Raw genomic sequence first — 22,717 nt, 5'->3', positions numbered from 1 at the left:
CTTTGCATCCCCATGTCACAATTCAAAAGCTTTCTTTCCGGCGTTTTCTTTCGTTCCAGTTTATATCCCCCCGTTTTCCTTCCAATGTCATGCACATGTAGCAGGTTTGAAATAAAATACTTCCTCTGATGTGCAATTTGTGCCGTTTCACTGTTGTTTATCGACCCGCCGCTTGTCCTGCTCTGACACTGCTCTCTGTTTGATATGCTCCACTTTCCTCCCCCAGTTAGTCCTCAAATATCTAATTATTATGATCTCCAGCCAGTCACCCCCCACTGCTCCACAGCAGAAGCAGTCTACTTTTGTAATTGTACAATTAGAGTGGGTTCACTCAGTACTCACTCACTTTGTGCTGTGCAGTACCTACATATTATGTGTAGTGTATGTTTTAAGATGTGTACTTCCTGCTAGAGAGTCCTATCTTTGCTCTTTGCAATTTACCAGTAACATTGTTTTCCCCTGTCTGCAGTATACTGATGTATTTGCAACCTGAAGCTTTCCTCTAGCAAAGCCTTAATACCAGTAATCATGTCTCATCTCAGCACCAACTGCACATTTGAGTAGCTGACTAAATAGAAGAAATGTACGCGTGGTGAAGGTTTCAGGCCTCGCGTGCACGAGTACAAAGCAGAAGTTTTTTCTCTGTTCAACCTTTTAACCACAACACAGGAAGGCAGATTAGACAGACAGGAAGGAGCTGCAGCATGAAACGGCATCTCTGCGGCAGCAACAGTACTGACTTATGATGATTTCAGCTGCTGGGGATTTTGCAACTTAATTTGCTTGCTAGTCCTCCATTAGGTTTCACTCCTTTTTGAGATTTCCTCCAGTTCACACCGGTCCTACACCTGCTTCCGTGAGAATCATGGCGTTGCTGCAAAAAACATCTGTGTGGGCAGCTTTTTACATCCTTTGACTCATACGGACAACTTCAACAAGCCCAAGGTGAGTTATCTGAGCTTTGTGTGCTGCACAAAGCACTTTAACCTTCCATCATGGCACTGACTGTCCAGGCCAGTGAAAATGGCATAAAGTAAGATCTTCAACAGACTTTTATTCACTTTACCATAAGCTACGATACATTTACAAACGGATCTGTCTGGCTTTTTTCTTTGTACAGCGAAGGTGTACTTGCATTATGCAAATGATACTGCTACTTGTGTTTTTCATTGTTACTGATGATAATTATTTTGTGTTTCTGTAGTTACTGGGTTCTCGCCAGTTGTAACACTCTTACCAACACATTTCTACAGTAACAGTAGTATGTTATTAAGTGGTTTTGGCTACTAAGTCTGTAAACCTAACAGCGGAAGCTGGCACACTGTCTCGAGTGCATCTGAGTTTTTTGAATCAGCTTCCTTTGTAAGGAGTGACAGCAACAAACCACACAGGAAGCCATTTGCCATTTTGTCACAGCGAAACCTCAAATTTAAATTGATGTCTGCAGTACTTTCTCTGTAGTTTGTGATATGAATACATACTAATACTAAACCTTATTTATTAAGCACATTTCCAATAAATAGATGCAATACAATTTGCTCAGCAAAAAGGATGATACAATACTGTAGATCAATAGGTAAAATCAAGTAGGTTGTGTGTTTTGTTTTTCTCTTAAAGGGGACCTATTATGCTTTTGTTCTTTTCCCTTTCCTTTATTTAGTGTGTTATATAGTTTTTTTGTGCATGTAAAAGGTCTGTAAAGTTTTGAAGTCCACGCCAAAGGGAGTTACTCTCCCCCACAGAAACACTGCTCCTGAATTGCCTGAAACGCCTTGCTTGAAGTCCCGCCTTTTCTTCCGTAACATGGTGATGTCACTAAGTAAAACATTTGCATAAAACCTGTCTAGTGGCTAGTTTTGCACGTCCTAAAACAAAGCTAGTTAGAGTGGAGCTGGAGCGGAGGAGTCCGAAGAGTTTGGTTCGGTTGACCAATCAGAGCACACTGGACTTTTCAGGAGGGGAGGGGTGGGAGCTGAAATGGAGCGTTTCAGACAGAGGGTGAAAAGTGGTGCTGCAGAACAGCCGGTATGAGAAAAGTAAAGTGTTTTTTGAACATCAAAGCATGTAAACATATTTTAGTAGAAACCCATAATACATTTATGCACCTGAGAATAAGCATAATTGGTCCTCTTTAAAGGCTATAAACAAGTGCACAGTCTGTTCCAGAGTCCGGGGGAGTGAACTTAACCTCCAGCAGTGATCTGTAACAAACCTTCTGGCTGTGAATGTATGCCACGTGGAGGTCATTAAAGTAATTGTATCAAGGCTGGGAAATTTGAAAACCTGTACACTTATGGTCACCCACACAATTATTTTACCTGATTAGACCTCCTCTAAGAAATGAGTGTGCATGGACAGATTGTGCTTTATAGACCGTTTCAATGGAGTTGCATTGCTAGGCAACAGCTTGGGTTCATGTTTACTTCCTTTCAGCTTATGTCATTCACATACACTGCAACAAACTGGGACACATATGGAACATTTATAATTGTGAAATGGTCTAATAGACTGTCCCCTTCACTCTCCTATTACACCTGTAACAACTTTATTTTTCTTATTGGTTCATGGAGCAGAATCCATATTACCGGCATTAATTGGGGGTTTATTTTAGGTAGATTTCTCTTAACATCTGTTGGGAGTTTCTTTGCGTAAAGCCATTTGGATCTGTGTAAGACATGTGCTACAGATATTAACTTACTCTCTGACCTGATGTTATATCTGAAAGGGCTGTGTTATATTTAGCTAATGAGAAAAGAAACTTTCAAAGGGGTGTTAATCTGATGGCCGTGACCACAATGCTGAGTCGCTCTGGTTGAGACGATCTGTCGCTTCTTGTAAATGAATATAGACTCTCAGTGCACATGTGCCATCTGTTTATCAAATGTGTCTTAAATTCTAAATAGATCTTAACATTATCAGTAAAAGCTTTAGAACAGTATTGCATGACTTTATACACAATATATATTCATATTTGGAGCATTGAGGAGGAAGTGTTTGGAAGATATTGAGGCCTCGGTTCATTTCCTCACTTCCCTTCATCACAGCCCATCATGCATCAGTTTATGGTAGTATCACATTGTGTACTAGTAGTAATGCTGTTTTTGCATTGTGTGTAGACATAAACAGAAACGTCTGAGGGCAGAAATCATCCAACTCTCTGATGGAGAGGAAGGCACATTACGATTCTATCCTGGACCGAAGCAAACGCATCACGTGGCAGGACGACTGCTACGTGGATCTCCAGTCCACGTCCTGCTCCCTCTCCTCTCAAGCGGAAACAGAAGGTAAGAGTTTCATCATGTCTCTCATGCACTGTTGGCTTTGGAGTGGTTCAAGAGCAGACACAGGGAAAATGAAAAAAAACAACTATAACAGTCCCAACTCTAGAGGGGGGATGAGAGGATCATAAAGGTAAAGACAGCAATGTTTTGGTCCTGACAGTAAGATGAAAACAAGTATGAAAATATATCAGTAAAGATAACATGAAGAGGAAAAGGATCATACTTTCATTTACAACAGAGCCAATTCTATTATACTGAAGATCAATCTTCACTTCTGATTCATATTTAGTTATTGTGGCGTTATCATCCATGCCGCCTCATAATATTCATTCATATTCACATTCTGCATGTTCTTATCATGAGTATTAAACCACAGAGGTGAGATGAGAGCGTTATCTGTGGAGCATTATGAGCTGTGATTAATGAAATCTGGTGGAAGGAAATCCTTCATGGTTGAAGTTTTGTTATTAAAATCTTCCAAAAGTTATTACAACCAAGCAAGTTTACGCTTTCACAATAAGAGAAAGAGAGACCCCAGGTTTCAAGATAGTCATTTAATCTTTCTTATTGAAGACGGTGACTTTTTTTCTAGCACATAAGAGGAGGGGGATTATTTTGTGGTGTTGTTTGGTGACACTGAGTGTGGTGGGGATTTGAAGGCAATTGGTGAAAGACTTAAATATAAGAAGGACCAGTTAGCTCAGTCAAATGATACTATAAAAGACAGAAACAGCAGGGGTGGTAGGGAGATGCCATGTTTTGCTATGAACTGTTGGCTGACAAGTTTAGTTTAGACTGTGTAGACTTTTGTTACGTCGACGTGGGAGTCTTCAACTTATTTTCAGAGGAACTAGGGTCCTGGTCTCAAAGTTTCCATCAGTGGTGCACTCCCACTATATTATCCTCCTCCATGATAGGAAAATGAAATGTTCTGTATACACTTACATTTATTTTTTTATTTAGTTGCTGTTAACCACAGACTATGACGTAGCCTATACCACTCACTACATCCGCTTACCAGTTTACGAGGGGAAACCCTGCTGCTGTTCAGGAAGCTTACAGGTGTTGGAAATAACTTTCTTAAGAATTAGTTACCAGAAATTGCCAAAAATACCTCTAAGGTTCTTTTTGGAAACACTAACCAACCCTTACCTGGACATTCGCACATTTGCATGCCAAAGAGTGCTTCGTATTCTACTCAGAGAGGATGAGAGTGAGAGTTTTGTCTTGAGATTTTAAGGATATTGATGTCATGTTCGACAAAACAAATGTTCCTTGGAGATCATTTTCAGGTTTGTGCAGCTTTTAAATTCAAGAATCTTATTTCAGTGGGATTATAAGTGAAGCGGGTCGATGAACAGTCTGGGGAAATGTGTATTTCCAGAAGGTTTTCTATTCTCTCTAAAATATCTTACTTCTGAAATGTTTCAATGCACCTTTGCATGCATTATTGAAGACATCTTAAAAACAAAACTTGTGATGAGTAAAAGCTTGAAAAGGCTGGTTGGTGGTGGTGGTGGTGGTGTGGTCACATTCTTCTTTGGGTGTTGCTGTCGACATGTGTTTCACAAGACCTGATGATTAAATTGGATTTTGGAGGAAAATTTGAGCTCTCATTGTTTGTGTGAATATATTTAATTGGCTGTTGCACAGTATGTTAAGTGTTTTGCCTTGAATGACTTCCTACCTCACTCCTGGGTAAAACGGGGATTAAGGCAGCACAAATACAACTAATTATATGTAATAACAAAAGTGCTTACAAATCTGATCAAAATCCACAAAACACCAACATTATAAAACAAAACGAAAATGGAGGGCGGCATTTAATATCTCCTGCACATATTGTAGATTATATTAGTGTTTGTATGTTTATGAATGTTTACAAAGATGAGTGTCTGAGTGCTCTTTTGAGGTGATTATGAGCATGGGCAGCATTGTGGATTATTGATTATAATCAACAATATTCCCTGAGTTGTGGGAGAAAGCATTAGGAATGATTTTCTCCATGAGGCTCCCTGAAGCTTTTTGAGGCTGAATGAGGAATGAATGCTATTGGTTGTTTTAATGCTGTGGCATGGTCATGGGAAATTAATTTAACAGGTAAACAAGACGCTGTGTGAGGCTGTATACTGGGCTGACTGTCTGTACCAAATTTCATGTCAATTCATCCAATAGTTGTTGAGACATTTCACTCAAAACCACAAATGTGAACTCCATGGTGACATTACAGAAACAGTCAGGAGATCACCAAAGTCAGGATTCATCATGGATCATGAATATCTGTATCAAATTTTGTGCCAATCCATCGAGTAGATGTTGAGATGTTTCAAAGAATATGTGGAAATTTTAACTTGCTTGTTGTGTTAGTGTTGAAGTCAGAGGGGAAAATTGGGGGATTTGTACACACGGCATCCTCCTCTGTTGCTCTTCCTGAGGTTTCTTCAGTGACTTGTTGTGACTTGACTTGATCCCCAACGTTTTTAATATTCACCGTGCAAAATTTCATCGTAAGCCATCCGATAGTTGTTGAGATATTTCAATCTGAGCCAAAATGGTTTACCAATTGATCAACCAACAGACATTGCCATCCATAGAGCCATGCTGCTGGCTGGGGTGGAGGTACAGTATGTTGTTCGGGTCAACATAATGACCGGTGAAGGGGATGGATGTGATATTCATTGTAAAGATTAGGAAAGGAATAGAGAAATGGAAAAGGAGGAAATTACTGTTATTTAGAATTGTGCAACTTGATTACCTAACAGAAGAAAAAGGAAAGTATGAATAATGAAAAAGACAGAATATATGAATTAGAAAAATCCCCTTTGAATATTCATGTATATGTGAAGCAGTGGGAAGCAGCATGAAACCTCGGGCTATCAGAATACATTTTTAGTGATTGACAAATGATAAATAAATAACAAACAACTAACAAAAAGACCAAAATGAAGAGAGGAAAACCTGCTCCTCTTGTATGGCACCATGTTTTCTGACTGTACAACTTGATAGTCTCAGTAATCATTTCTTAAACGTTTTATCTGCACTCTGTTTTGGTTTAGATCTTGGCTGGATCCAAAAGCATCAAGACCAGCTGCAACGCTTCACTACGGCCCCCTTCCTGGAGGGGATGTTAACCCACCTGAGGAGGGTGGATGTGCTGAGTTCAGCTGAGGAGTCCAAGGTCAAGGGAGCGGGTCGGCTTCAGGACCAGGTTAACATGCTCACAACTATTGTCACCGGCAAGGACGCTCAAGGCTCGGATGCTCTCCGGGGTTTCATAGAGAGCTCCGATTCTCAGGTGGCCCAGCTCATCATCAATCACGGTGAGGGGCTTGAGATGGGATTTGCTCTCTGTGTTGGTCATTCAAGTAATAACCGGGATGATGGTTTGATTCCTGAATCTTCTTTAAGGGTAACTTTGGTATTTTTCAACCTGGACCCTATTTTCCCATGTGTTTGTGTTTAAGCAACGGGGACAACATTTTCTGAAATTGGTCCAGTATTGAGAGATAGCGCTGTAACCGGTAGCTGCAAAATAAGCTACAAGTTCTTGTTTTTGCCCTTGACAGGCTCAGATTCATATTATAAGTGTCTGGCAACATTATGGAAAGGACCCTACAAAGAAAACGTTTTTCTTACTTTTCACTTGACTGGTCTGTTTTTTATTGTGCCAAGTCCCGCTCAAGAAGAAGTCTTGTTGTGAAATCTGAATATCCATATACTCTGGCTCAAATAAATATGTGCGGCTATCAAATTCAAAGACCTCATCCACATTGTCGAAATCATCTAAATATTCAGCCATGACATTGAAAATATTTTAGATAACACTAAGCTAAGCTTTCTGTACTCCAACACAACAAACTCTGCCCGGCTGTCACTCACGTTTCCACCATGGATGTATTCCACTATTCCACCGTTGTCTTACGGGAACACGTCACCTCACAAGATTTCACGAGACTTCTTGAACGAGACTCTTTCCAAAATGTCAGACACTTATAATAACAATCAGAGCCTGTCATGGCAAAAACAAGCACTTTTAGTGGACATAAATGACTGTGCCAGCTTGCCCCAATAGCACCGTATTGCAGCTTGTGAGTAGCTTTCTCCCTCAATACTGGACCAATTTCAGAAATTGTCTCTATTAGTCAGTTAGACACAAAAAATGAAGTTACCTTATAAATGTAACTCATTGGAAAGCATTTCGCACCCCTCTTTGAATAAAAATGCTATTTTATTACAATCCATTTCCTGTTCAAACAAAGTTGGTAATAAAAAAATTCAGTAAATAACTTGAGCCAATTTCTTTTTCTGCAGATTCCATGGTGAAGGAGCACAAAGAGTTGGTGTTACGGCGATACGAGCAGTGCAGAGACAGAGACTCAGTCAGCTGCCCCAAACTGAACATCTCCTCGAGAACCTTACTCCTGGTCGACGGACTTTCCGACATCCAGCAAAAGGAACATGACTTAATGCAAGTGGGGGCGACGAGAGGAAGGAAAAGAAATCATCTCAGACAGCTGGGGCTGACCAAACTCTTGGAGCCTCTGACCCGGGTCAGTTTACCTCCCCGGGTCTCCCTCACAGTCGGGGTGGCCGGCATCGGCAAGACAACCTGGGTCCGACACTTCATCAGACAGTGGAGCCAAGGGGCCATGTGCACAGACGTGAGCTTCGTCTTGCCTTTCACTTTTTGCGAGCTGAACTCGCTGGAGAAAGTCTCCGCTGAGAGGCTGGTGAAAATGGCTTTTCCTCATTTAACCGACCCCAGCGTGGTCCTGAGCGGCTCCTGCCGCACGCTGCTCATACTTGATGGTTTGGACGAATTCCGCTGCACTTTAAACTTCTCCGACGCAGCTTCTTGCAGCGACCCAAAGAAAGAAGTGTCCATTGATGACCTCATTACCAACATCATCCGGGGGAACCTGCTCCCTGACGTATCAGTGTGGGTGACCTCCAGGCCGGGAGTGGCCTCACTAATCCCTGGAGGATTAGTTGACAGGGTGACTGAGATCCCAGGATTCAGCCCGAAGGACATCCAGCTCTTCCTGAACCATCACTTCTCTGAGAAGGATTTTGCTGGTAAAATATGGGCGCACTTGGAGTCCCATAAGATCTTAATGGTGATGTGCTACATACCGTGCATTTGCTGGATAGTAGCTGATACTCTGATGTACATCATGCAGAGTGGAACTCAAGAGAGCCTCCCGAGGACTTGCACTGAGCTTTACGCTCACTTTTGTTCCATGAAGGCAGAAGTGGGCGAACCAAGAGGCAGGGAGCCTGTGAAAATGGAGCAGCACCATGGGAGCAATCGTAAACTGTTGGGAAACCTTGGACGACTGGCGTTTTACGGCCTCATCAAACACAAGTACACCTTCAGCGAGCAGGACCTCAGGGCCTACGGGATAGACCTACTGTTAACTCAGTGCAGTCTTGGTGCTGGAGTTCTTGTTCGGGAGGAGTCGGCCATACAAACAACATACCGGTTCACTCATTTGACTCTGCAGGAGTTTCTTGCAGCTACTTTCTACCACACCTCCTCCAAGCGGGCCATCTTTGACTTATTCTCAGAGAGCACCATGTCTTGGCCCAAGATCGGTTTCCAGAACCACTTCAGAAGTGCCTTTCAGCACTCGCAGCAAGCTGAAGACGGTCACCTGGATGTGTTCGTGCGCTTCCTGACAGGCCTGCTGTGCCCGGTGGCGCTGAAACCTCTCGCCGGGCTCCTGGCCCTCGGAAAAGATGACGGCAATCAAAAGACGTGGGCGGCGGGAGTTTTACAAGGCCTCTTGGTCAGCGGGGGTGGTGTGGTGTCCCTGCGTGCGGTCAACCTGGCTTATTGTTTACAGGAGCTGCAACACACGGAGCTGCTGCGGAGCGTAGAGGAGGATTTACAGCTCGGTAGCCTGGCGGGGAAGTTAACACGGGCTCACTGTGTTGTGCTGGGCTACCTGCTGCACGTGTCTCCAGAGTGCAGTGAGCAGACCAACCTGACAGGCTCTCTGAGCTTCGCGACGGTGAAATGTTTGCTCCCACAGCTGCTGTACTGCAGCTATCTCAGGTCAGCACCCCAAAGCACCAATAACTAAAACTCAGGAGGAAGATTGAAGGGGTGAAACTTATAATGTATCTATTCCACAGGTTAGAGAATAATCACTTCAAAGATGATGTCATGGAGTTGCTGGGAAGCCTCTTGAGTGCCAAAGACTGCCATATCCAGAAGATGAGGTGGGATCACGCTTACTTTTCAGCAAGCATCATATAGTATGAAGATCATTTTGCAGCGATTTAATAGTTCTGAACCATCTTGAACTTGAATGGTGACACTTTAATTACGATCTAGTGTGTGATTATCATTGATATTGTATGTTTGTGACATTTTTTATTCACAGTTTGGCAGAGAATGCCATCAGCAACAAAGGTGCCAAAGCCCTGAGTCGAGCCCTCTTGGTGAACCGGACGCTAACGTCTCTCAAGTGAGATTTATTTGTTGCCTTTGACCAATGACTGATTACAACTGAATTAAAGGTGCTATTGATAATATTCAGCCACTAGATGTCAGTTTCTCCCTCTACTGTTCCATTGCATTTACTTCACAACAAGTCGTTGCCAGGCACTTACCGTCAATCTCGGCTAATTATCTTTTTTTTCCACACTAACTGACGACCCGGATATACCACGTGATACCAACGTCGTGTTACTATTCACTCACAAGCCTTGTTAGATGTGGGAACCAAACATCAGATATTTTGCACAGATATAAACAAAACGTTCATTTTGGACACGCCAACATTTTTAAAAAGATTAATTTACAATCATAATAATTTTCGTCAGGAAAAGCCATACTTTTATTCTGCACCTTTCTAAAAACCATGTGGTTGCATTATTTTTTATAAAATATTTGTCTGCATAAAAATGTTATCAATAAGACCTTTAAGTGAACGGCCATAATTTTTCAAGTCATAAGAGGAAACTGTCACACTTCCTCCGCACATTGAGCAACTCTTAAGATAACAATTCTTGTCTCATGTGCACACCATTTGTGCTTATCTCCAAGTCCCCAAATTGCTGCAACGTCTTTGTTTAGACAGGCATTTACTGTACATTTCTACTTTGTGTTTCTATTATGATTCGGTGTATCATCTAACCACCTATTTATAACTTAGTCTCCGGAACAACAACATCGGCTCTAAAGGTACAAAGTTCCTGGCAGAGGCTCTGAAAATGAACCAAGTCCTGGTCTCAATCAAGTGAGTATAATTGCTGTAGATTTTAGTTCATACAAGATGTCAGTGTAACATCTTGATGATGGTGTAATTGCTTAATTTCCACCACTCCTCAGCTTCCAGAACAACGCCATTGAGGAGGAAGGTGCTCAGGCCCTCGCAGAAGTGCTGCACTGCAACCGCAAACTGGTGTCTCTGAAGTGAGTGCCTTTCCCTTGTGTTTGTTGCATGTCCTATGTAGAGTGTATATGTGTGTGTTCGTGCTTATTTAGTAATCAGTACATTTTCCTTCCACGCATGTAATGATTCAGCTTGCGGAAGAATACGATTGGAGCGGGAGGAGCCAAAAGGATAGCAGAGGCGCTGAAGACGAACCGGACTCTCACAAAGCTGATGTAACCTTAAACTGATATGACATTCACTGTACTGATTTGATAATATCATACAACGTATAATAATGCATGTTTTTACATTCATCCCATTAGATTAAAGCCCACAAGCTATTCTTCTTTTTCTATGTATTTTTGTAGATTTATGTTAAGGTGTATAGAAGCTCACTAATAGATTAATTTGCAGCTTAATTTGTTCATACAAAAGGCTTCATATTAAAATAGAACAAAATAATACACCTGTATTACAAAGCCTGTATTTGGGTCACATACTGATTAATGATTTCACTTAATGTGTCTCATCTATTTTTGTTCTTGCCTGCAGTCTCTGTAGCAACCAGCTCGGGGACAAAGGGACTATCGCTCTGGCCGAGGCTTTGACAGTCAATCACACCTTGCTCTCGCTCCAGTTAGTATACCTTCTGCACAGGAGTGCATTGCAGCATTGTCCATCACCTTCTATTCAAAAGTCTACTGCTAATGCATGTTCACATACTGTGCAGCAATGACACAGTTTGTCTTGCGAGTTAACTTACTACAGTTGTGTTAAACCTTTCTTTTGGCAGACTTCAGAGTAACTCGATCAGCAACAGAGGGATGACGGCCTTAACCAAAGCACTCCGGCTGAACCATGGCCTCGTCTCCTTGAAGTGAGTATTAAACTTTGGCTAAAGAAGACACCTCCGATCAGTTCATGAAAAGTGCCATCTCATGTTTTCTTGACCGACGTTATTAGACCTACCCTTACGGAAAAAAAGTAGTATACTTCAAGTTATTATTATGAAGTAAACTTATAATAAACCAACAATCCTCTGAGTAGCGAATATATGAGCAACGGGGTCAAAGTTCAAGGTGCAATTTTATGAAGAAGTATGTCCCAATTGTATGCATACTGCATACAACAGTATACTTTGTAAGGGCAGCTGCAGTATGTACTTTTAGTACATACTAAAAGTACATACTGCAGCTACTATGTGATTTGAAGCGTAGCCTTACTCTCCTCTTTTGTTTAGCTTGTAATCTTTACTCCCGTAATCTAGGGTTTATGGGAAATGGTGTTTGTTTAGCGCTGCTAAAAATACAGAATAAACAACCATATTAAAAAAAATATATATCTTTTTACCATCCTTATCTTATAGATTTTTGCATCATAGTATTGTTGTTACCGTTGGGCAGAGCCAGACTAGCTGTTTGCACCTGTTTCCAGTCTTTATGCAATGCTAAGATAACAGTTAATGTTAAAGTGGTATCAGTCTTTTTCATCTAACTCTCAACTCCCTTTTTTCCCTTTTATGTATTTTTCTATGTGTTAGTTTAAGGGAGAACTCCATAGGGGTGGAAGGAGCAAAGAACATGGCCCATGCCCTCCATGAGAACAACTCGCTACAGGACCTCGAGTGAGTCACCTCATTAAAGGCATTGTGTAATGTAATGCCCCATAGAGGCGTAGAAATATCCTACTGTTCAGAAAATGTCACTCCCCCATACTGTGTATATCTATGGCGGTATATCACTCAAGGCTATTGCATGATGGAAAACTCATGAGATTACTGTAAGAGCACTGTGGCTATTTGAAGAAGTATGTTCATAACTGAACTGAAACTTCAAAGCCACATGTTTTATCTGCTTGAAAGCAGACTTGTGAAATATCATAACACCTAATTTTTTTAAACTATATCTACTGTGTTTCTTTGTGTGTGTGTGTTTGTGTGTTTGTATCTCAGTCTCACAGCCAACCTGTTGCATGACGAAGGGGTTCAAGCAATAGCCGGCGCAATCAAGTTTAACCGAGGTCTCACCTCTCTGCAGTAAGTGAGGCTTTTAAAGATATAAATACAACAAGCACACGTAAAGACACACGCCTTCGAGTAGTTCAAGCGTCCCCAACGTCGCTCGCTGTGAAAAGGTGAAGGTGTTTGAGCTATAGCTGGCACAATCAAGTTTAATAGAGGCCTCACCGCTCTGGAGTAGGTGAGGGTTTGAAAAAACAAATGCCACTACGGATATACACCTGAGAGCCTGCGAGTGGTTCAAGCATCCCCAACATCGCTTGCTTTGAAAAGGAGAAGGTGTTCCAGCTGGCGCAATCAAGTTTAACAGAGGCCTCACCTCTTTGTAGTAAGTGAGGGTTTTAAAAACAAATCTCACTACGCATTTACATCTGAGAGCCTGCGAGTGGTTCAAGCATCCACAGCCTTGCTTACTTTCACTTTCAAAATGTTCCTGAGCAACACGATAATACATACATAAAAAGAAAACTGAAAGTATACTCTCTTATTTTAGGTTTAAAGGAAGTATATTAATGTCACACTTGAATAAACTTATTTTTGGTTTCTCTTTTTACAGTCTCCAGTGGAACTTCATCAAGTCCTCCGCCACTAAAGCTCTGGCCCATGCACTCCTCTCCAACGCCACAATGCAGCTCTTGGAGTAAGGCCAATAATTCCGACCCCATGCCATTGACAGCCTGATTATCCCATCAATTCCAGTCATCTCTTTTCCACCCACTCTTTTCCTCTGTGATTAAATGTACCTCCCCTGCGTTTGACATCACTGTGAGCAAATGATTAGCGACAGGATTTTATCGACTGATCGTGGTCTCATCAGCCGCTAAGCAGTTATGTGGAATTTCAGTCACAGGGTTGAGATATTTACAATTGTCACTGTCTGTGTTTGTGTCTCCGTCTCTTGCTGCAGTCTACAGGAGAATGCTGTTGGGAATGAAGGCGTCATTTTTCTTGCTGAAGCCCTGAAAACCAACGCGTCTCTGCGTACATTATGGTTGGCGTTACAATTGTGTACAATGATTGATCAATATTTCGGTCCGATTTTAAAGAAACAGTGTGTAGCATTTCGGGGGATCTATTAGCAGAAATGGAATATATTCATAGCTATGTTTTCATTAGTGTATAATCACCTGAAACTAAGAATCATTGTGTTTTTGTTAGCTTAGAATGAGCCCTTCATATCTACATAGGGAGCGGGTCTTCTTCACGAAGTCTGCCATGTTACACCAGTAGCCCAGAATGGACAAACCAAACACTGGCTCTAGAGAGAGCCTTTTTTATGTCACCTGAAGGCCACCGTAGTTCTCCAACTAGCTTGTGAAACTGTGACAACGTGAACCACAGAGTGCAAAACTGTTGTACCGCCAGCCGCCGTCTGTCTTCCGTTGCCCCTAAAGTAATGTTATCATGGTAAGGATGGCCTCTGAGCCAACGGCGTTACCACTGTTATGCACTCGGCGGCTCACGTTACCACAGTCTTGGAAAGGGAGGAGTGAGCGGAGGGGTATTCAGCTGGTTGCAATTTGCAACCACACCACAAGATGCTGCCAAATCCTACACACTGTACCTTTAAACACTGACATTTAAATATACATTCACATAAAAGTAGTGTTTGACCAAAAACTTTCTACATGTGTGACAGTTTGTCGTTTTCTATGATTTCCCCTTGCCCTCACTGTTTTGCCTGTTCTGTCTCTTTAGTCTCCAGGGAGTCTCGGCGAGCACAAGTGGCGCCCTTGCGCTGGCAGAGGCTCTGACGGCCAACCAAACCCTGCAGACGTTAGAGTGAGTCCCAGCTCTGTCTTGTGTCAAACTGTTCCTTTGACATTCAGCCACATCCAGTGCTGTATAATAAGCAATTTAAAAACCAGCGGAGCTCAATCTGGCTCCTCAGTAGTGTTTCTTTTTTCCACTTTATCAGTTATTGGACCCCCGGTATAACAGCAGGCCGTCATTTAGCTTGAATGGGATCAATCAGGATTGGAGGATTGATGAGAAGCTCTGGAACTCTCTGAATAACATTTGCCTTCTCATTTGTCTGCTTTATAGATTTGATAACTTGTGATTGGCCTCTGTCGTGATGTGCATTTGTTTGCTTTTCAAGCGTGACAATGCCACCCAATTTAACTTGTCTGATTATGGTCTGGAAAAAGCGCCACCAGTGTTTGCTCTAGGCAGATATCACTTCAGCTAGGCATTATTGGCAGGTTTTGCTATTCAGTCACTCAGTTGCTCTACAACACTCTAGGATAGTCTGGTATTAATCTGGTTGGGATCAATTGATTCTCAGTGAATGTTTGATTGACTGTCAATCAGTTAACCAGAACCAACCGATGTTTTTCATCCTTTACATTCTGTTCTTTTGCAGTCATTTTATGCCTCTCAATATACAGTAGATATATAGGTATATGTGTACTCAAACAATATGACAATATATACTTTGAATCAATATAAATTTGTCAATTGTCAGAGATTTAGTTTCTGCCATGGTAACTATCCCTTTATCATCTCTGGATGTATTAGACCACTGTGGATATAATGAATCTTTATATGGTTTTTGAATCAGTGTGACAAAGTACATTGACTTACAGGTATTTATTGTTCTGGATTAATCAAAGACATTCTTGTCTCTTTAATTTATCCATAAACAGTGTGCTATGTTTGAAATCATAATAGAGAGTCAGCTTCGGCCCCGACAAAGTATTTTCTCATAGAGGGTTTCTGTCAGTCATTATAAAAAGCTCAAATTAATTGAAATTAAAATGTATCTCGGTCTGTTACACAAATAATTTGGCAAATAAAAAATAGACAGAACAACACAGCGGGATGCAAAACAACCCAATAACACAACATAGAAGAACTGCCATAACATGTAGACAGAAATATAGTATGAAAAAATATCAGGTTTTCAAAAATATTACAAAAAGAAACCGTCTATGAGGAAACGCATGATCAAATGAAGGCTGAACTGAGGAGGAGTGGGACTTCAACTCTTCGTGAACCTCTCAAACTATTTCAGTTATGCAGCGAGCACAAGGCAGCTCATTATGTATGAAACAAAACCAAAAAGGAGTGACATAAAGCGAGAGAAAGATTGGATCTGGTTCAATAAAAATCCTCCACAATATTCAGTTGTGTCCCTGACACCTTTTGTCCTTTTCCGTTGTTTCAGTCTACGTGGGAACACTGTGGGGATGGAGGGAGCGAAGGCTCTGGCCAACGCACTGAAAAGCAACAGAAGCCTCAAGTCGTTGAAGTGAGTTTGTCAAGATCCATGTGAACCAAACTTTCAGCATGTGCCCAGTTTAGACAGCGTAACAACCGTTATCATACAGTCTATTTAACCTACTTTTCCATAGAGAGCATAGTTTACACAATGGAAACACAGTTTACATGGAGAGAGATGCAGAGCAGGATTGTCACACTCACCTGAATTTTCTGAAATTCAATCTGACTTAATACATTGAATTTGTGACAGGCACCTGACATTGAATGCATATTTGGTTGAATTTTGTTTTTTAAGATCAAGTCTCCCAACTCAGATGCATGTCTCTTGATTAAGATTCATCTTCTTTGATGTAGTATATCTGGCCAAAGGACTCACTGATCATAAGGCACTACAAGGCTGACAGTCGTGAGCAAACATTGTGTTCCTTTAATCTACTCAACCAACGATCAAGCTTTACTCTCCATGTTAGCTCCTATACAGATTCATATGTGTTGTTCAAATCCAGCACTTTGCGTTTGAAAATAAAAGCTTTATACTTAAATCATTGGATATTTGATTAAAGAGAAACTTGTCTCTGTGTGCATCATCAGTCTGCAGGAGAACTCTCTGGGTATGGATGGAGCCATATTCATTGCAACAGCCTTGAAGGGAAACCACCAACTGACGTACATCAAGTGAGTTTTCTTTTCTTCGCCTCTTCCATATTTATGTATTTGGTAACATTTTACAATACTGTACACATAAATATGAGCGGTTACCAGAGAGCAAATGAGAAACAAACTGTTTGCAAACCATTAGTTAAAGCAGCAGTGGGTAGAATTGGAGCAAAAGTTATTTTTATGAAACGGTCACTATGTCCTGACAGTAGTGCATGAGACAGGTAATCTGAAAAAAAACAAGTGTCCTCCGGTGTCCTCTGGTGCTCCTAATGGCATCTGCAAGATTTCACAGACCGGAGGAAAATAACCATTCAGCGCCGAGCTGGAGCCTTGCCGTCTCTGAGCAGCTGTCAATCACTCACAAACTTCGATCACCCAGTCTGTTGTCTAGTAACTCATCATTATCTACTATACCCTCCATAGGATCATCATCAATTATCAAGTTGTTCCTTACTCGTTTCTTAATTAACTAATCATTAGCTACTCTATAAAAATTTTATTAGGACGTACTCAATAACTAATGGTTCATTGACAGTTGGTTCGTCATTTGTTCCTTATTTGTTCACTGGTAGCTACTCACATTTTTGTGTACATTATAGTGAAGTGTTACCATATATTTTTGTGTGTTTGTGTCATTTAAGGGATGATAACAAGCTGTCATTTTGTGCATATAAAAAAACTCACATTTGTTCTGCAGTTTGCAGGGAAATGGCATCGGAGAATCGGGAGCAAAGGTCATATCTGATGCTATAAGAGCCAACGCTCCGGGCTGTGTGGTGGACATCTGATGTGGGAAAGAGCAGCTTCTACTGAGGAAAGTCGCACATGTAACATAGAAATAACAGGTTATAAGCAGTGTTATCAGAAAGTGTACTATGTAATTTAGTTAATATTGGTGCTGGATATCACTCTGTAACTGTTATACTGTATTTAAAGATGTATATTCACATATTTATTACGACATTATTATTGCAGTACTAGTTGCCATAAGGGATGAAAAATAAGACCCGGCTGGGGGGAAGATATTTAGAGTCGGCATCCAAAATTACAGAGTAGAGCCGCATCCCTCTTGTTTGTCCTAATTAAGATGTCATTGTGTACATTTGCTCTATTTGCACAAATGAATGTGGTGGATAGCAATAAAATGGACACTGACATTCACTCAGCAGTTTTATTCCACTTGTTGTTTTTTACAAAGGGCAAAGATCTGTCAAAATAGTCCACGGCCCCTCTCAGCCTGCTGTTGTGACATTATAAGATTCATGATGAAATACTCGTGAACTCATTATTTCATGAAGACTGGACTGGCTTCATAACTTCTGTGTCGGCTATCTGGTTTGTTATGTCTGCCTCGCACCAGTTATATACCAGAAATATTCATAGGAATCAATGCACATCTTTATTACTCAAGCAAAAGAAAGAAAAAAAAATGCAGCGGCAGCCATCAAGTTGATAATGAGTCAATTTAATTAAGTGTAATCGACTGGTATCCATGGCAACAAGCATCAACAAGGATGTATAATAATAATAGTAATAATGGTAATGCATGTAGCACTTTTCAAAACAAAGCTACAAACTGCTTTACATGGTAGAACGAACATTAAAGGGGATATCTCATGAAAAATGCATATTTTCAGTGCATGTGCGCTAACATTTGGGTATCTGGAGTTCCTACCAACCCGCAAACTGTGAAATAAGTCAACCCAGACAGAGCTTTGTGGGCTGTCTAGATCAGAAAACATGTGATTCAACAAGCCATTCAGATTTGGCTCCCCTTCCTACGTCATATGCAGGCTCGTTAGAATCAGTGTTCATTTTGGCAGCTATTTTAGATTTAGTCTTAGTCTTAAAACGAAAATGCTTATTAGTTTTAGTCACATTTTAGTCATTTTTATCCTTCATAGTTTTAGTCTAGCTTTAGTCGACGACAACTCAAAACGTTTAAGTCCAGTTTTAGTCATCAGATTAGAGCAGAGAGCAGACTGGGCTTTTTCGGGAGGGAGTCTTAAAGAGACAGGTGCTAAAACGGAGCATTTCAGACAGAGGGTGAATACAGGTATATTCCGACAGACAGAATGAGAAAAATAATGTGTTTTGTTGAACATTAAAACATGTAAACATGTTCTAGTAGGAACCCAAAATACAAGTATGAACCTGGAAATGATATGTCCCCTTTAAAACATGTCAGGAGTGCAATGAGGCAAATAACATCATATAATTAAAATAATACAATAGAATAAAATACCCAACAATAATATAAGATTAAAAAAAAATAATAAAACATTAAAAAGATGTGTTGGAAATAGCAACCTGTTTAGGTTTCAACTGTGGTCACTGTTGAGAAAACTACAGACACAAAATGCAAAGCTTTACCAGAGTAGACATCACTTACTTATTTAGGTGGACAGTGTGGCTCCCAAAATGTAGCGAGACCTCACTTAATAGCCCTTGCTGGGTAGAAATGTTTCGTCCACACATCATCCACTTTGGCTTCCAAAAACGTCTGTGTTGTGGAGCCCCAGGCTGGAAGAGCCATTTTATCACTAGACCACACATGCACACAAAAACAGTGTTTGAAACCTAATGGGAACGTTAATGGGTTCACACCTCTATTAGGTGGTAGCAAAATTGTCAGATACAACCAAATGTTGCAAACGCCTGCTCTCACACCGTTCATTTCTCTGCCTGATTAGTTGGAAACAAGGTGCCTCTCGGTAATGATTTTGATATTGAACCCTAAGAGACCAGCTGGCCCGGGGGTGACCCAGACTGACGTTACTGTCTTTCAGAGGCTCTAGCAGGTTCAGTTTTTAGGGCTAAAGTGAAGCAGATATCAGATATCATATCAACTAGAAAGCCTAAGGAATCCATTGGTACCAATTATGTCATGCTACCACAGAAAGGAGGCTAAATAACACTCCAAAGTTGAGCTAAACTTTAGTGAGGAAAAACAGGCATGGCCATTTTCAAAGGGGTCCCTTGACCTCTGACCTCAAGATATTTGGATGAAAATGGGTACTATGGGTACCCACAAGTCTCTCCTTTGCAAACATGCCCACTTTATGATAATCACATGCAGTTTGGGGCAAAAACCATGCAGTTTTCTTCATGCAGTATAAATGTGTTATTTTTACCTATTCTAAAATAATGTATTTAAATATTTCTGCATACTGGGGTCCCTAAACAATCTTGGAATTACATAAATTGTAAATCACTGTAAAGCTGAGACTGTTGTGAATCCAATGAGCCCAACTGTATTCATGTGTGATGATGTTAGTCCCCATAGTAGCCATTTCATTGTAGTGAGACCATTTTTTGAAACGTTTTTAAAATGACCCGCTGTGACCTCTCGGATAATCACAGCCTCATGAAACTTTACAGCTATAAACTAGAGACCTAGGGCATTCAGAGGATGGATGGCTTTCCTAGGTAGGGTGACAATAAGGGAGCACTTTCCAGAACAGAAGTGCTCATCATCCAATCGCTGAAAAATGCAATTCCTGCAGAAATCTTAAAATGTCAAAGTTTTTGATACCAAATCAAAGCATGTCTTTTTCTATGGTGTTCCTCAAGGTCTTGGTTTCTTAATGTGGTATTTTGGAGGGACTATTGATCATTTTTATCAATTCTCAATTGGTAAAAAATGGTTACATTTAGCACCAAATCTCTGTAATAAATGGTATCAACCCAAAAATTGCTGCAACAACTTATGAGACATAATAGAGCATGGGAATGACCATCATACTGTATACTGTGATCATAATGTTCTAACCCCTTACACACTTTTACCATTCATTTTGAATAATTAATTCATTAATTCATTCATTCATGTTTATTTCTGATTTATGACTAGAACAACTTGACACTCAAATTAATCTTCAGGTTCCCAGCTTTCAGATGATGTACACCACTTCTAAGTGACATTTACTAATGACCTGCTATCTCCCCTTATAGACCCCCTGTACCTCCCTATAAAAGGTGCCTATTATGGGTCTCAGAGGGTTAACCACTTTTTAATTTGCAGAATGGTTTATACAGTATCTCTTCGCAGGGAGTGTTTACTGTTGCTGCAAAAGTTCTTTGGAACTCAGGAACAAACAATATACCCCATTTGTCCTCCACCTGCCTTTTTAACCCGGCCGTTCGGCCATGACAAAAACGGAAACGGACACAAAATGCCAAATAATATAAATTATTTATTATAATAAATAATATGCATGCATATACACAAATTTAGTTATGGAGTTTGTTAGTCAGTGAAATTGCTTGAATAATGTAGTGTGAGGTATTGTGAAGTAAAAAGTCTAACAAAATCTAAGCAAAGCAAAAAGGGTTGCAGGCAGCCAAGGAGAGAGAGAGAGACGCACAAGAAGCTGGGCCTTTACTGTATATCCTGTGGAGTTCTGGGCCCAGGTGGTCCAGATCTGTCAAGGACTCCAATCAGGCACATTACCGACACATCACACCTCTGCAGATAAACAGGGGCCGTCACACACCTATAGCAACAGCTAACGGCAGGGTTAAAAATGGCATATGAATGGTGTTATGAATCAGGATATTTTGGGCAGTTTTCTTCCTTTCATGTACCCATGTAGTCTCATGCATAGTTTTACACATGAGGTGCAGCAGACATGTTGCAATAACACAACACTCATCGGCAGTTAGGAAGCACCCGACCAAAGCTTCACTCGTGCACTTCACCTGTGAAGAGGAGGACGTTGCATGCTCAATCACAAATAATATTGAATTGAAATAGTAGGAGATAAAGGCTTATAAAAGAATTACTCTAGATGGATTGTGAATGCTGATTGGATTATTGCCTAAATAATTGGACCAGGGCTTTAGACCTGTACCTGGTGTAATGACGCAGAATGATTCAAATAACAAATCAATGAAGCAGAGAATTAATGAGTTTCTGTTTTCCGCTGTGTTAAGACACAATTGTCCCGGTCGGTACGTCATTACAACCACAGCACACAGGAGGTGATGGATGATAACTTAAAGAGAAATTTAAATGAACCCAAACAGCCGAGAGCCAGCTCTCCGTCCAGAGAAGCGGAGCGCTGACTCACCAGTGATTGTTTTTTCTCTTTCGTCCCTTCTGCATCTGGCTCGTGTTTATTTAATTGTAACATTCAATTATTCTGAGTATAAAGTTGTTAAAATGCAAACAGTTATGTCTTGTTTCCAGAGGTGGGACCAAGTCATTTTTTTCAAGTCACAAGTAAGTCCCAAGTCAAGACAGGCAAGACCCAAGTCAAGACTGATAAGTCCCAAGTCAAGTCCCAAGTCAAGACTAACAAGTCACAAGTCAAGACAGGCAAGTCCTAAGTTAAGTCCCAAGTCAAGACTGATAAGTCCCAAGTCAAGTCCCAAGTCAAGACTAACAAATCACAAGTCAAGACAGGCAAGTCCTAAGTTATGTCCCAAGTCAAGACTGATAAGTCTCAAGTCGAGTCCCAAGTCAAGACAGGCAAGTTTCAAGTCAAGTCCCAAGTCAAGACTGACAAGTCCCAATTCAAGACAGGCAAGTCCCAAGTCAAGACCGACAAGTCCCCAGTCAAATCCCAAGTCAAGACTGACAAGTCCCAAGTCAAGTCCCAAGTCAAGACAGGCAAGTCCTAAGTTAAGTCCCAAGTCAAGACAGGCAAGTCCCAAGTCAAGTCCCAAATCAAAACAGGCAAGTCCCAAGTCACGTCCTAAGTCAAGACAGGGAAGTCCCAAGTCAAGACCAACAAGTCCCAAATCAAGTCCCATGTCAAGACTGAACAGTCCCAAGTCAAGTCCCATGTCAAGACTGAACAGTCCCAGGTAAAGTCCCAAGTCAAGTCCCATGTCAAGACTGAACAGTCCCAGGTCAAGTCCCAAGTCAAGTCCCAAGTCAAGACTGAACAGTCCCGGGTCAAGTCCTAAGTCAAGTCCCATGTCAAGACTGAACAGTCCCAGGTCAAGTCCTAAGTCAAGTCCCATGTCAAGACTGAACTGTCCCAGGTCAAGTCCCAAGTCAAGTCCCAAGTTAAGTCCCAAGTCAAGACTGAACAGTCCCAGGTCAAGTCCCAAGTCAAGTCCCATGTCAAGACTGAACAGTCCCAGGTCAAGTCCCAAGTCAAGTCCCATGTCAAGACTGAACAGTCCCAGGTCAAGTCCCA

The 22,717-nt window shown here is 41.1% G+C and overlaps 1 protein-coding gene across 1 annotated transcript; it reads left to right on the top strand.

Annotated features, from left to right (window-relative positions):
• Nucleotides 1–693: 693 nt before the first annotated feature.
• Nucleotides 694–17,742, top strand: nlrc3 (NLR family, CARD domain containing 3). Its single transcript, XM_037756073.1, has 19 exons — nucleotides 694–945; nucleotides 3,117–3,284; nucleotides 6,338–6,601; nucleotides 7,593–9,339; nucleotides 9,420–9,506; nucleotides 9,671–9,754; nucleotides 10,445–10,528; nucleotides 10,621–10,704; nucleotides 10,816–10,899; nucleotides 11,219–11,302; nucleotides 11,460–11,543; nucleotides 12,207–12,290; nucleotides 12,618–12,701; nucleotides 13,240–13,323; nucleotides 13,591–13,674; nucleotides 14,382–14,465; nucleotides 15,853–15,936; nucleotides 16,500–16,583; nucleotides 17,266–17,742. Exons 2-19 carry the CDS (start codon nucleotides 3,161–3,163, stop codon nucleotides 17,354–17,356), a joined length of 3,405 nt encoding a protein of 1,134 aa, XP_037612001.1. The 5' UTR covers nucleotides 694–945; nucleotides 3,117–3,160; the 3' UTR covers nucleotides 17,357–17,742.
• The last annotated feature ends 4,975 nt before the right edge of the window (nucleotides 17,743–22,717 follow it).

Source organism: Sebastes umbrosus, chromosome 20 (genome assembly GCF_015220745.1).
Source record: "Sebastes umbrosus isolate fSebUmb1 chromosome 20, fSebUmb1.pri, whole genome shotgun sequence".
In the NCBI taxonomy this organism is placed as follows: Eukaryota; Metazoa; Chordata; class Actinopteri; order Perciformes; family Sebastidae; genus Sebastes; species Sebastes umbrosus.
This window is presented reverse-complemented; position numbering and strand designations above follow the sequence as displayed.

Bases quoted from the DNA above. Each gene is read 5' to 3' on its own strand.
- nlrc3 (XM_037756073.1), top strand. From the start codon at position 3,161: ATGGAGAGGAAGGCACATTACGATTCTATCCTGGACCGAAGCAAACGC. The intron at 10,529-10,620 runs GTGAGTATAATT...ACCACTCCTCAG, and splicing joins CAAGTCCTGGTCTCAATCAA to CTTCCAGAACAACGCCATTG. The intron at 12,291-12,617 runs GTGAGTCACCTC...TTTGTATCTCAG, and splicing joins AACTCGCTACAGGACCTCGA to TCTCACAGCCAACCTGTTGC.